This window comes from Rhagoletis zephyria, unplaced genomic scaffold (genome assembly GCF_001687245.7).
Source record: "Rhagoletis zephyria isolate East Lansing unplaced genomic scaffold, Rhagoletis_zephyria_1.1 Rzeph_scaffold_03804, whole genome shotgun sequence".
Lineage (NCBI taxonomy): Eukaryota > Metazoa > Arthropoda > Insecta > Diptera > Tephritidae > Rhagoletis > Rhagoletis zephyria.
Genome location: NW_016160887.1, coordinates 37,847 through 51,902, shown reverse-complemented (window position 1 = coordinate 51,902; position 14,056 = coordinate 37,847). Strand labels below are relative to the sequence as shown.

The 14,056-nt window shown below is 40.0% G+C and overlaps 1 protein-coding gene across 1 annotated transcript in view; it reads right to left on the bottom strand.

Annotated features, from left to right (window-relative positions):
• LOC108369692 (karyopherin alpha1) overlaps positions 1-14,056 on the bottom strand; it is a 47,115-nt gene that overhangs the window by 6,149 nt on the left and 26,910 nt on the right. Inside the window, exon 6 of the mRNA XM_017624857.1 lies at positions 12,527-12,686. Coding sequence (XP_017480346.1) covers positions 12,527-12,686 — 160 coding nt within the window. The remainder of the gene's footprint in view (positions 1-12,526; positions 12,687-14,056) is intronic.

The following is a 14,056-nucleotide window of genomic DNA, read 5'->3' as shown; positions in this document are numbered from 1 at the left end:
AGATTGGACGGCATTGGATTGCTGCAGGTACTCACGTTAAACCTAAAACGACATCTGTACTTGTCCAGTCAAATTGGTCTTGTTGAAGATTTGTGTTTTTTAATATTAATAGTGTNAACCTAAAACGACATCTGTACTTGTCCAGTCAAATTGGTCTTGTTGAAGATTTGTGTTTTTTAATATTAATAGTGTCCTGTCTGCAATTTCACAGTGGGCCCACGATAATTGTCTTTGCTTAAATGCTGCAAAGTCGTATGTGTTGCCCATTAGTAAACGTGTAGTACATGTGGAAGATATTCCAAAACTGTTTATTGGTAATAGCGTCCTGATTATGACTGACAAGATAAGAAACTTAGGATTTGTTAATTCTATGTTGAGCTGTTCTGACCATGTGAATAATGTTGTAAGTAACGTGTATGCTGTTTTACGTAGATTAAGAATGTCAGCGTCGTTTACACCCTTAGATACAAGAAGAAAGTTAGCTATTCAGCTTATAGTGCCGCAGATCACGTACTGTGGGCTGGTGTATAGCAAGTTTGACTCTATTTCGTTTCACAAAATTGATGTTGCGTTTAATAACGTTACACGTTACGTTTACGGCCTCAGGAGATNGCAAGCTTATTTTTTATTAAAAAATAGTTTTTATAAAAAATAAAAAAAATTTTTTTTTTTTATCTTTTATAAATGTCCCCAAATATTCCTACTTGTCTTCAGCTAGGTTGTTCTTCATTAATGCTGTAAGGCTCTGGAACTCAGTTCCTGAGTCCGTAAAAGCAGCGATGAATCGGAGTAACTTCAGAAAGGTATTGCATAATTACTTTAGATCTGCACAATGAATGTGGTTGCGCTTAAATTGTTATCATTTCTCTGTCTCTGTCACTTCTACTATTAAACCAAATTTTGTATGTTCGTATTGTTTTGTGTGTTTCGTAGTGTTTTGTGTATTCGTATTTATATCTATATGCCTGACCTTTTATTATATCTAGCCTTAAATTTTAAGTCTTAATTTTAATTTTAATTAAAAATACAAATATTAATATCTTTTGTTGCTATTTGATATATTGTTAGTATTAAGTTTACTTTGTACAAACATTCAATTTTACAAACTGTTGATATATTATAAAAGACTCTAAAGTCTTATAGATACAGCCTCATTTCTTAAATAAATATGAAATATATATATATAAAAATACCTTTGTACCAAAAAATCTGTTATAAACCTTTTTAATTTTTTTTTAGTTAGTCAAACAATATTTACAGGGTGATTCAAAAGTACCGCACCGGACCGGTCTTATTGGCAATTGCAAGATCTCGGCGGCCGTTTGACTTCGTTTCTTCGTATGATAATGCATCCTGGGAACTTTTTTTGCAATGTGGCCATTGTTTCATGCGTTGTGTGGCAAGTGGCGTCAACCTGTTGGAACCACATATTGCCCAAGTCCATTTCATCTAATTCAGTTCGGCAGTTTGTTTGTTAACGTATCCGTTTATTTTAAAATGTGCCTCATCGCTAAATGCAGCTCTTGCATAACGACCATTTTCTTATAACGTTTGAATCACTTTTAGGCATTGTTCAACTGAGTAACACTCCTTGACTAAGTTTGCTAAAGTCTGTAGCACCAACTGTGTAAAAAAATTTTAAGAAAACGTCAACACATCCCATCTAATTGTTGTGAAAGATCTGCATTACCCTTGCATAACCCTATAGGAGCAAATTAGAATGAAATGCATTAAAAATGCATAAAAAAAAAAAGATCCACACCTTGTCCCATTTCCTTCTTTTATGGANGATCATTTGAGACAACATGTTGGTGTGTACCTTTGAGAGTTGAATTTGACAGCTAATGTATGAAGTCGTTCAGAAGACTCATAACGATCACTGATTTTTTTAGCAACGGTTGCGTTCAACTGCTACGCCTTCTGAACCTACCCATTGATAGCTTTTTTTGATAACACTGTGCGACAGCTCAAATAGGTATTGAGTAAAACCAAATGCAAGAGATAGTTTTTGAATTTCATTAGAGTTTTTCTTAATAAATACTAAAATTAGAGGTGTATAAATAGCGAAAGAAATACTTTATCCGATTTTTTTAAATCGAAACTACATTTTTACATACGTACATGCATTCACAAATATATTTAATATGAAATTGAAATTTTCACATCAATTTGCGCTATCTTCAAACCCCTGGGGTCATGTACGCATATCGTCAGGGTTTTCCCCACAACTTGGTTTTCCTGCAGTGAAGCGACAGAGCAACCCTCCAGTACTGCTGGAGTCAATCGCTACTTTTGAACCGCTACTGCACCGACTCCTAGGTAAGTAGCTACTCTATTAACCCGTGGTAGTGCACATGGTAGTGCAGAGTCGAACCAGTCGTAAGCAGAATATCGACAAACTACGACAGAGGGCGCCCATAAATCACGCAAGTGACTACTTTAGTAACTCCCGGTAGTGCAGAGAGAGCCGATGGTGACTACCGACTAGGACATTGCCTTGTAAAAGTAATCGATGAAATACACTACAAGTAGTCGGTCGGTAATTGACGGTGTTTATCAGGTAGCTACCAATTCAGCAGTCCTGTAGTCACTCCCCCGTACTGCAGGGTATCTATGCACATACATACATATGTACTTAGGTATGTATATCAGCATTTTAGTTGAAAGTACGTTTTGCTCGTCGCTCTCTTCATAGCTCCATACATTCCTGTCCTTAGTTTTATTCAGATACCACAAAAGTATGTTTTCTTCGAAAATACTCAAGTACTACCAGTAGAGTACTCTACTGTCAAATACCTTTTACTCGCAGTAGTTGCGGAAGGCAAAGTAAATACTTTACGCGTCTTGCTATTGATCGGTAGTTTACGTACGCTTGCAGAAACTGGTTTATGCTTACTCACACTTGACCCGAACGATTAGAGTAAAGGAGAGAAAGTATTTGCGCGACGATCGGATGGGACATATATGTAATACTTCTATATTGGCAGTAAGCTAACTTCTCAATGTGTAAGCATTCCGAAATCAAAGCGAGACAGTTTAGTACGGTTTTTGTCAATGTATTGTGTACTTGAGTGCCGTTTTTGTATATGTGTTGTGTACATGTTTATTTATAAACGAATGTGTTCCTTTTCTTTCGTACGTGTTTATTTATATATCTGTACTATAGTGTTTTCGGACGGTACTAGCTCTTACTGCCAATATAGGAGTATTACATATATGGGATGGGATGTCTTGTTAGGCCGTTTAAATGGAATTGCGCAGGAGTTTAGTACACACCGACATACACAATTATTTAAGTACTTAGAACCAGGGCTGCATAACTATAAAAACAAAAGAATTTCGTTTCGTTATTTATTAAAAAAAAGAACTTATCAAAAAATTTCATTTGCTTATTATCAATAAACAAAATATAAAAAGAAAATAGTTTCGTTATTTATAAAAAAATGTTAACAAAAAAAATTTCGTTTCGTTGATTATCAAAAAGGAAATATCAATAGTTTTTTTGTTTCATTATTTAAGAAGAAAATTGTATGTCATAGATGTGCATCTTATAATGAGAGTTGTGTAGCAAAATTTATAGCATTATGCGAATTGTCTTTATTAAATAATTGACAACTAGAAAACAAAACGCTGTTAACAAATTATGCGAAAACTAATAAAGGCGCAGCATTAATATGGCTTCATTGATATCATCACTCAAATCTGACCTATAGTCATTAATTATGTAGATTAAAGTCGAAAACGCTCGCTCTACGCTAATTTGCGTAGAGGGAGATGCATGTATAATTTTATATGGCTGGTACAAGGTACTGTGAATAAATTTTTTGACTCCCAATAGTCTGCTACAGTGGCATTCATATCGCAGTTATCATAGAATGCTTCTATAATTGAAAAAGTTTCTGTGGTATAGTGTGTGGTATCAATTGGAAAACGGTCGGAATCCTCAAAAGGCGGACTGGGAGAAGTTTGGTTCGTTCCTTCAAACGAGAATACCAAATCTCTCTAAACTCAAAAAGTTAAGAGGCGACCCGCAAGGTAACGAGCACTTCGATTGGTTGTTTTGAGAAAATATGTCCNTCAATTGGAAAACGGTCGGAATCCTCAAAAGGCGGACTGGGAGAAGTTTGCTTCGTTCCTTGAAACGAGAATACCAAATCTCTCTAAACTCAAAAAGTTAAGAGGCGACCCGCAAGGTAACGAGCACTTCGATTGGTTGTTTTGAGAAAATATGTCTGCTAAGAAGGAGCAGGCATGGAACAGCGGTTCCATGGTGGAACACTGAACTCACCAAACTTCGAAATAGGTCCAGGGAACTTCTTAATAGGGGTTTAAAACCCCGTAGAGAGGAGGACTGGTTCGAATATATTAACGTGTAGAAGGAATATAACAGGCAAATTCGCATGTCAAAATTAAGCTCTTATAAAGAATTCTGCAATGATATCGACAACATGAAAGACCCTGCCAGGCTTTGTAAGGTACTTCAACAGGGTCTGACGGTTAGGCTTGATTCTCTCAGAAAATCCGATGGAACTTATACCACGTCGATGCTAGACAAATACAAAACTAATTTTCTGGGTAGCAGGATACTTTCTGGCCAGGCAGAGATATGGTGAAGGATAGCGCGACGGGAAGAGCCACCAGACTAAACCAGTACATAGCATCACAGGTGGTGACTGAGGAGTCAGTGAGGTTTTCTTTAGCCTCTTTTGACGACCTTAAAAATACCCGCGCCCAAATGGTGTGTATCGAAAATTGCTTAATTATGGAGGAGACAGGCTTATATTATAGGGGCTCTAATAAGAGCCTTTAGGGCCTGTCTTGAATTTGGCCACGTTCCCACTCCTTTGGAGAAAAGTAGAGGTAGTCTTCATTCCGAAACCAAGAGGTAATAAATTTTGTGACGATAACAGTTTGTGCATTCCTGGCGTCCGCAGCTTTCTCACTACATTGCGGTATTCTCTAAAATAGTTTTTAGCTTCTTCATTTTTAAAGACATCGTTTACGCTTAGCTGGTGGGCATATCTTATAACTAAAATTTTCTCTACTACTACTTTTCTACGACCTATTGTTCCCGCAATTCCACCAAATAATGAAATTTGCGTGTTTATTAAATTTTTTGGTTGCTGCAGAAACAATTTTCCTTCTTTGATATTTTTTTTTATAATCAACGAAACAAAATTGTTGACATATTTTTCTGATAATTAACAAAACGAAATTTTTTTTAATAAACATATGTATAACGATAACATTATCAATGTAAAAAGCAAAAACGATTTAATATTTTCGTTTATTGATAAAATTAACGTTAATGTGCAGCCGCGCTAAGAACACGAAAACAANAAACATATGTATAACGATAACATTATCAATGTAAAAAGCAAAAACGATTTTATATTTTCGTTTATTGATAAAATTAACGTTAATGTGCAGCCGCGCTAAGAACACGAAAAAAAAAAAAAAATTATATTTTCGTATCATGATTCAATAATGAAAGGTTTTGTAAGTAGCTTTTTTCTAAAACTCTCACTCTTTCACTCCCACCCACAGGGAAGGTTTTTGGAAGCAAGAAAAAAGGGAAGAATTCAATCACACTTCCTAAAATGGTAGCTAAATTCCGCAAAAAGGCATAGTGGTTGTTCAAAACAACAACGAATTTTATTTAATTATTTAATTTAAACCAGCTTACTTACATCGAATATAGCCCCTGATTGTTATTAAAAACAAATATTTCTATGCATGTATGTATCTATATATACGAAAGTTGCGTACGCCAGACGGCGCATAACTCGAGAATGGTTGGTCCACTATGAGCTACTTTTTTGGCGTGTTTGTTTGCCTTGCAAATTATTTGCAGTACCATTTACAATAGATGGATATGAAGAAGCTATTTGTTTGTGGAAGAATTATGGAATTGTGATTAAACAACGCCAAATAAAAACATTTAGAGCTTACATTTCTTTCGTGGTTATGGCTCGATTGCTTCGAATATGGCAATTCGAATTCTTTGATGTTGCACTGTTAGTGTTCTGGGGAGATTATGCCGCCGTCAGAATATTAAATATTGGCTTACATAGTCGCGATTGGCGCTTCGTGCCGGACACAGGAAGAATAAAAAGGACACGCAGCTACTGGACGGCTGAGACAGGGAGCGTGATCTACATCCTCAAATGAGAAGTGCCTAAGTGTGCAATTATAACTNGGAGCGTGATCTACATCCTCAAATGAGAAGTGCCTAAGTGTGCAATTATATCGCCATTGACTAAGCCCAGCAGTCGATAGGTCCNATAAAAACATTTAGAGCTTACATTTCTTTCGCGGTTATGGCTCGATTGCTTCGAATATGGCAATTCGAATTCTTTGATGTTGCACTGTTAGTGTTCTGGGGAGATTATGCCGCCGTCAGAATATTAAATATTGGCTTACATAGTCGCGATTGGCGCTTCGTGCCGGACACAGGAAGAATAAAAAGGACACGCAGCTACTGGACGGCTGAGACAGGGAGCGTGATCTACATCCTCAAATGAGAAGTGCCTAAGTGTGCAATTATAACTCATGGACGCGGTTTGTTAATGTCTCATTCGGAGACACCAGCAGCCGGATTCCAGCTCTCCAAAAGAACGCGCGATTAACAACATGCAACGTTTAGTTACATGACTCTCATAATGCCAGATTTTCCTGATTACACTTTGCTTCTGTTACTTTTCCATATTGTGTACTTTTAGACCCCACGGCTTTTAATTTAGAGAATTTTAGCGATGGAAATTTAGCGCAGCGATTGTCAGAATTCCACTGCATGATTGTATTGTGTAGGTCAATGCCTAAATATCTTCGTTGACTCATTTACCAGAACTACTTCGCGCTTTACTTTACAACGCCTTGGCAGAAGCAATAGGTCTCCACGAATGTCGACAAACACAACTAAGCGGCATATAGGGGAATTTCGTCTCTTTATCCTACATTAAATTTCTGTAGGCCAACGATTCTCAACCATTTTGTCTTATTGTCACCAGCAAATGCAGAACAAACATTTCTTCAAATTTAAAAGGTAAAAGTTTCGTTACTTAAAATTTAAAAACGTTCCTAAAACTTGCAAAGAAATTTGGAAAAGAAATATCGCTGTTTTTGGTTTTAGGAGTAGGGTGGGAATGTCATTGATAAAATANTAAAAACGTTCCTAAAACTTGCAAAGAAATTTGGAAAAGAAATATCGCTGGTTTTGTTTTTAGGAGTAGGGTGGGAATGTCATTGATAAAATTAGAGTGAGAGAAAGTTTTTCTTACAAAACCTTTCATTATTGAATCATGTTTTCGTATAAGTAAATTGTAAAAGGCATGTTGATTTAAGGTTGTATAAGAAATTTCACAGGAGATATATAATAAATATTCAAGCATGTTGGCAGGGCCGTAGCCAGGGGGTTCTGGCAATTTTTTTTTTTTAGTTTCACTTTTATTTCAACATATTTTGATTAAAAGAAAAAAAGTGATTTGAATAAAGGCTGCATTTCTTTATTCATTCTGAACGTTTGGAATAAACTTTTTTGTTTATTTATTCTTTAGAACGTACCTGATGATATGGTGACGTATATTTCAAACGCATTCTGTTTATTCCGGCTGTGAAATGGGATTATCCGGAATGTATAAAGAAACGCAGCCAAAATGTTTCATAAAAACAGGGTTGAAATCTTGAAATTCCTTCCCGTATTTTGTTTGTAAGTCAAATATGAAGTCGCAATGAAGCCAACGGAAACACAAGTTGGAGAAACCGTTCACTCTTGTATGTGTACAATAGACTGACCATAAAATAAATTAAAGTTCTGTNTGTTTGTAAGTCAAATATGAAGTCGCAATGAAGCCAACGGAAACACAAGTTAGAGAAAGCGTTAACTCTTGTATTTGTACAATAGACTGACCATAAAATAAATTAAAGTTCTGTTTTTTTGACGCTCTTGAGCTTTAGCTTCCATTATGGCTAAAAAATATCCCCTGTAAATTTGGTGCAAAAATACTAACATTTAGAGCAGTGATGGGCGCACGAATACTATCGCATTTTGAGCATGTGTTAGTGTAAATATTTTGCCGAGAGCGGGCGATTCGGCCATTCAGTCGATTACTTCAGTTGAAACGAGGAGGTTGTACGCGCACGATTCTGGAATTCAAAAAAAATGCAAGCACAACAACTAATTTTCGACAAAAGCTGCGCGCTGTGCAGCGTGCAAACAACGCAACATGCCTCGGCAACAGCTTATGCGAGACTGATTCATTGATTGAACTTCTTTTTTTTTTGTTCGGCAATATAATGTGTGGGCATATACGTGTGAAAGGCGTACAGTTGAGCTGTACGCGTGATATGAAATGCCCACTACTGATTTAGAGGTCTCGCCTGAACGTTTTGTGCCTCCGCCTCAAGTGCTTAAAATTGCTCTTCATTCAATCCGAGCACGAAATCCATTAAGAAATTAAGTTTTTTAAGGTCTCACAATATGTTTTCAAGGTTGGTGAACACGTTGGGCGAGACCATTTTTCGANCACGAAATCCATTAAGAAATTAAGTTTTTTAAGGTCTCACAATATGTTTTTAAGGTTGGTGAACACGTTGGGCGAGACCATTTTTCGATCTGGCAGTTGAGACTGATTCCCTGTGAATGTCGGTAGGTTGACGGGTCCAGAGGTTGTTTGATAAACCAAGGGGATAGGGCAAGGCTCCTTGCAGTGAAGAAGCGAGAAAGTTCGGAGAGGTAACCGCTTACTTTCGAGCAAAAGTCATCAATTCCATTCCCAGACGCCATCATCGAACAATCGTCAGCATAGGAAACTATATTAACACCCTCTGGTTGCTGAGGAGGCTTTGAGATGTAATAATTAAACAGTAGCAGGGACAGGAAACCACCCTGTGGTACCCCCTGTTTAATTTTACGTGGCTTGCTAGTTTTGTCTCTGAAAATTACTGACGAGTGTCGACCAATCAGGTAATTCGCCGACCATCGTCTGAGTCCCTGTGGGAGTGAGGAGGCCCTTATATCTTCTAGTAGCGTTGAATGACTGACAGTGTCGAACGCCTTGGACAGGTCCAACGCTACTAGAATAGTTCTCTCACAGGGGCGGTTTCGGTTTAGGCCACGAGTTATCTGAGTGTTTATGGCGTTGAGTGCTGTTGTTGTGCTATGCACTTTACGGAACCCATGCTGATGCTTCGCTGGGGTCAAGTGGTTCGTAAAGTACGGGAGCAGCAGGGCCTCGAGTGTCTTCGCTACCGGGGGAAGGAGAGTTATCGGGCGATAAGACTCTCCTTTGTTGGCTGGTTTCTCCGGTTTGAGCAGTGGGACCACTCTCCCCATTTTCCAGATGTCTGGAATGACGAGAGTGGTCATAGACAGGTTGAGGACCTCCGTTAGGTACGCTACTCCCGCAGGACCCAAATTTTTCAGCATCAACATGCATACTCCGTCGGGTCCAATGGCTTTAGAGGCTTTCGCCTTCCCGATGGCTACCCTTACCTCACCACTGGTGAAAACAGGAGGCGCACTAGGTTTTGGCATTTTGTGCAGCCTTCTGGTCACTCGACGTTTGGCTTTATCCACCGGAGGATGCAGAATGAACTGCCGGCTAAAATAGCTCGCGCATCTATCCGGGTCCGACGAAGCGTGGTCACCAAAGTCTATCACGACTCTGTCGTCGCACTTCGTCGGGTTGGACAACGACCTCACGGCTGACCAAAGCTTGCTCACACCAGAGGCGAAGTTGCAGGTCTTCAGATGCTCTTCCCATTTCTTCCGGTTATGTACGTTCACAAGTTGCCGAATATCCGAATTGAGATCCCTAATACCGGGATTTCCGGGATCGGCCTGACGAAGGTTGTCGCCCTCATCAGCTATAACAGCCGCCTCGGCAGGATAATTCGGACGTGGATCCTTAATAAATCCTGATGGGACGAAGCGAGCTGCAGCAACGGTGACAACCCTGCGGAACTTACGTTCACCTACATGAACGTCGGTTGGTATGGGTAGTGCAGTGAAGGCGCCCTCAGTAACATCCGTGAAGTCTTTCCAGTCAGCTTTGGAAAAGTTGAGATAAGTTCGGTGATCCACGGAAGCAAAGTCGGCAGGTTTATCAATCCAGATGACTATGGGCAGATGGTCTGATGCTAGAGTCAGCATAGGTCGCCATGATACGCTGTTTATCAGACCAGCGCTGACAATTGTTAGATCTGGGAGCTGCAGCAGCTGCCCATAATCCCCTTGGGTGCGTCGTCGTTCATTGTGCAGAATGTCGAATTGTCTATCTGCTCCGCCAGATGTATTCCCCTACGATCATTTGACAGGCTCTGAGTGCCAAAGATCGTGGTGCGCGTTAAAGTCACCAACTACCATACGGTTTTCACCTCTGAGTAGCGCACCTATTTCAGGGTGATATCCTGCCGGGCAGCTGGTGACAGGGGGTATGTATACATAAAATTTCGAACTCAATCGAACGTAGACTGACTTGATGACCTGCGTGATCGAATGACTACGCCGGTGGTGCGTGATGAACGCTAAACCTCCACCATTATCTCGCTCGCGATCTCGACGGTGCACGTTGTATCCGGCGCAATTCAACAGGTTGAATTGCCTTGCAATTTCGTCTCTTGGACCGCAGCTATTAATATTCCATGCCTTCCCATAAAGACAGTTATCTCCTCGATCTTGCTCTGGAGTCCGTTACGGTTAAATTGATAGCACCTTTGTGTGCCTTGGGAGACCGATTGTGATGTGTGGTGTTAAAGAGTTGTGTTGCCTGCCGGCCCCCTGCTGTACGTGCTGCAAAAGGGGTCCTGCCTTGTGGTGGTGGTTGGCGGCGTCGCGGGGGAGGGATGCGACGGGGCAGCACAGCAGGGGCCCACATTGTCACTCGTCCAATCTCGCGTGTTGCGAAGTCCTGAGCACGCCCTAAAGTGGCACCAGCCGAGGCAAGAGTTGCACTTGACTGATGTCACGTTACGGTATATTCTGGACTGACAAACAGAGCAGTTGTCGGAGGGACAAGGAGTTGCCGGCGGCGGTGTGTGGGTGCTATTGTGTTTGTTTGTGTGTCTATTGTTGTGTTAGATCGCTAAACGGGGTTAGATCGCCGAAACAACAGCCCTTGATCGGGTAAAATCCGAGTCATTCCGGTACGTAGAACCGGCTGTCGTGGAAATGAGTTACAATACGTAAAATTGTCCTGGTGCCAGTGCCTTGATAAACCTATTAATAAATTTCAATTAATTGATAAATCAATAAGCACTTTGTCTTGGTGAATCACCTTGATAACAACCGGTCACCGCATAAACTCACATACTCTATACAAAATTCCGAAAAAAAACATAAAAAACAGTGAGGCAATATTATAAAAATAACCAAAAGTANTCTTGATAACAACCGGTCACCGCATAAACTCACATACTCTATACAAAATTCCGAAAAAAACATAAAAAACAGTGAGGCAATATTATAAAAATAACCAAAAGTAATACATAATTACCTTTCAAAAAGCAGAGTTAAACATTAAATTTAATTTTATAAAAATTCTGCGCCATTTTCCGTTGCACCTTGACCTACTTAAAACTTCCGTCGCAATGAAGCCAACGGAAACACAAGTTATAGAAACCGTTCACTCTTGTATGTGTACAATAGACTGACCGTAAAATAAATTAAAGTTCTGTTTTTTTGACGCTCTTGAGCTTTAGCTTCCATTATGGCTAAAAAATATCCTCTGTAAATTTGGTGCAAAAATACTAACATTTAGAGCAGTGATGGGCGCACTAATACTATCACATTTTGAGCATGTGTTAGTGTAAATATTTTGCCGAGAGCGGGCGATTCGGCCATTCAGTCGATTACTTCAGTTGAAACGAGGAAGTTGTGCGCGCACGATTCTGGAATTCAAAAAAAATGCAAGCACAACAACTAATTTTCGACAAAAGCTGCGCGCTGTGCAGCGTGCAAACAACGCAACATGCCTCGGCAACAGCTTATGAGAGACTGATTCATTGATTGAACTTCGTTTTTTTGTTCGGCAATATAATGTGTTGGCATATACGTGTGAAAGGCGTACAGTTGAGCTGTACGCGTGCTATGAAATGCCCACTACTGATTTAGAGGTCTCGCCTGAACGTTTTGTGCCTCCGCCTCAAATGCCTAAAATTGCTCTTCATTCAATCCGTGTACGAAATCCATTAAGAAATTAAGTTTTTTAATGTCGCACAATATGTTTTCAAGGTCGGTGAACACGTTGGGCGAGACTATTTTTCGATCTGACCCTTACATTTTCAGATATTACAAACATGTAGATATGTATTATATGATATATGTATGTACATNTTAAAATTGCTCTTCATTCAATCCGTGTACGAAATCCATTAAGAAATTAAGTTTTTTAATGTCTCACAATATGTTTTCAAGGTCGGTGAACACGTTGGGCGAGACTATTTTTCGATCTGACCCTTACATTTCCAGATATTACAAACATGTAGATATGTATTATATGATATATGTATGTACATAAATACTTACCTCCACATTCTTCGATGGCCATTGCATATGGATTTGGACGAGCAGCAAATTTTTCTCCGGCCTTCAGAATATTTTCAAGTGCGTTTAAAGCCACTTGAACGATGTCTGAATCAACGACCGTCAGGAAGTCGCACATTGGTGGAATGCAGCCTACGTGAACCTTTAAAAATTATGCAATAATTAGATTACATTTATTTGCAGACACAACATAATAGATACAATCGTAGAATACTTATTTACTTAGTCACAAATTCTCAACAGACGAAAAGGTGCAGAAGCAGCAGTCCCTGGAGCCGGAAAAGACGAAGCCGTCGCCTGAGCTGCCAAAAGCTCAAGACAGCGTGTCATCGCCTACGCGACTAACAGCAACATTCTGCCGGCAGCAGGTGCTAGACAGAGCCCAACAAAATGTCAGACCCATTGAGCCTCCTCGGAATATAATAAAGGCACCATTGCATGGCAGTTCCAAAGCGGCTATTGAAAGCCGCAAAAGCAAAGGGGGTGCAAGGACAGCTAAGGAAGAAGGTGGCTGCTCGCACCCGCAAAGAGTGCCAGTAATGACATCTCTCCCTAAGCCTAACCCCAACTCGAAGCATCTGAAATGCCTTTAAGTGAATCCTCCTCATGCCAAAACAGCGCCAAAAGTTTCATGCAGGAGGTTCGCTAACTAAGGGCTAAGTATAGCCTTCATCCAGGAACCCTGGATACTACGTGGCGAGGTGAAAGGTCTAAACATCAATGATGGTATTATCATAATGCCACCAGTCCTCGCCCAAGGGTGGCGATGCTATTAAGCAAAAAACTAACGTTTCTTCCTCTTTTACAGTTCATGATGGGGGAATGTGGTTGCAGTTTGGGCCAAAATTCCCTCTCCAAGGTATGTACAAGAGGCAGTACTTGCCTCAGGGTACTTTCCAGGTAGAGAGGAGATGGCCCCGACAGCAGAAGTCTATACTTTGTTGAGCACTGCCGCCAGAGTGGAAAGCACTGCATTCTCTGCTGGACGCCGATTCGCATAACACTGTTTGGGGTTGCACAGATACCAACAAAAGGGGTGAGTACCTCCTCGAGTTTATTAGTAGTTATAATATAAATATTATTAAACGTGGTAGTGAACCGAATTTTAGAAACGCTTTAAGGGGGAGGTCGTGGACCTATCTCTATTCAACCAAAACATGTCATCATCTGTCACAAACTGGCGTATCTCGGGGCATTTCTATATGGATCTCTTCCGAACAGGAAGTAGTTCTGAGATATCCCAGGAAAAACAACTGGGAGCTCTTCCGCTTTACTATAGACGAGGGCGCAAACAGCCCCAAAACCCAATTATAACTAAACAGGAGCTTGATAATGAAGCTGAGAAGGTTCACTCTGATATTGTAATAGCTTTCAACAGTAGTTGTCACCAAGGAAAGGTAAGATCCAAACTAGATGTGCCTTGGTGGAGTAAGAAGCTTGATCAAATGAGATAACAGGCCAGAAAACTATTCAATAGGGCAAAAACTGCGGGTGATTGGAATCCGTATAAAC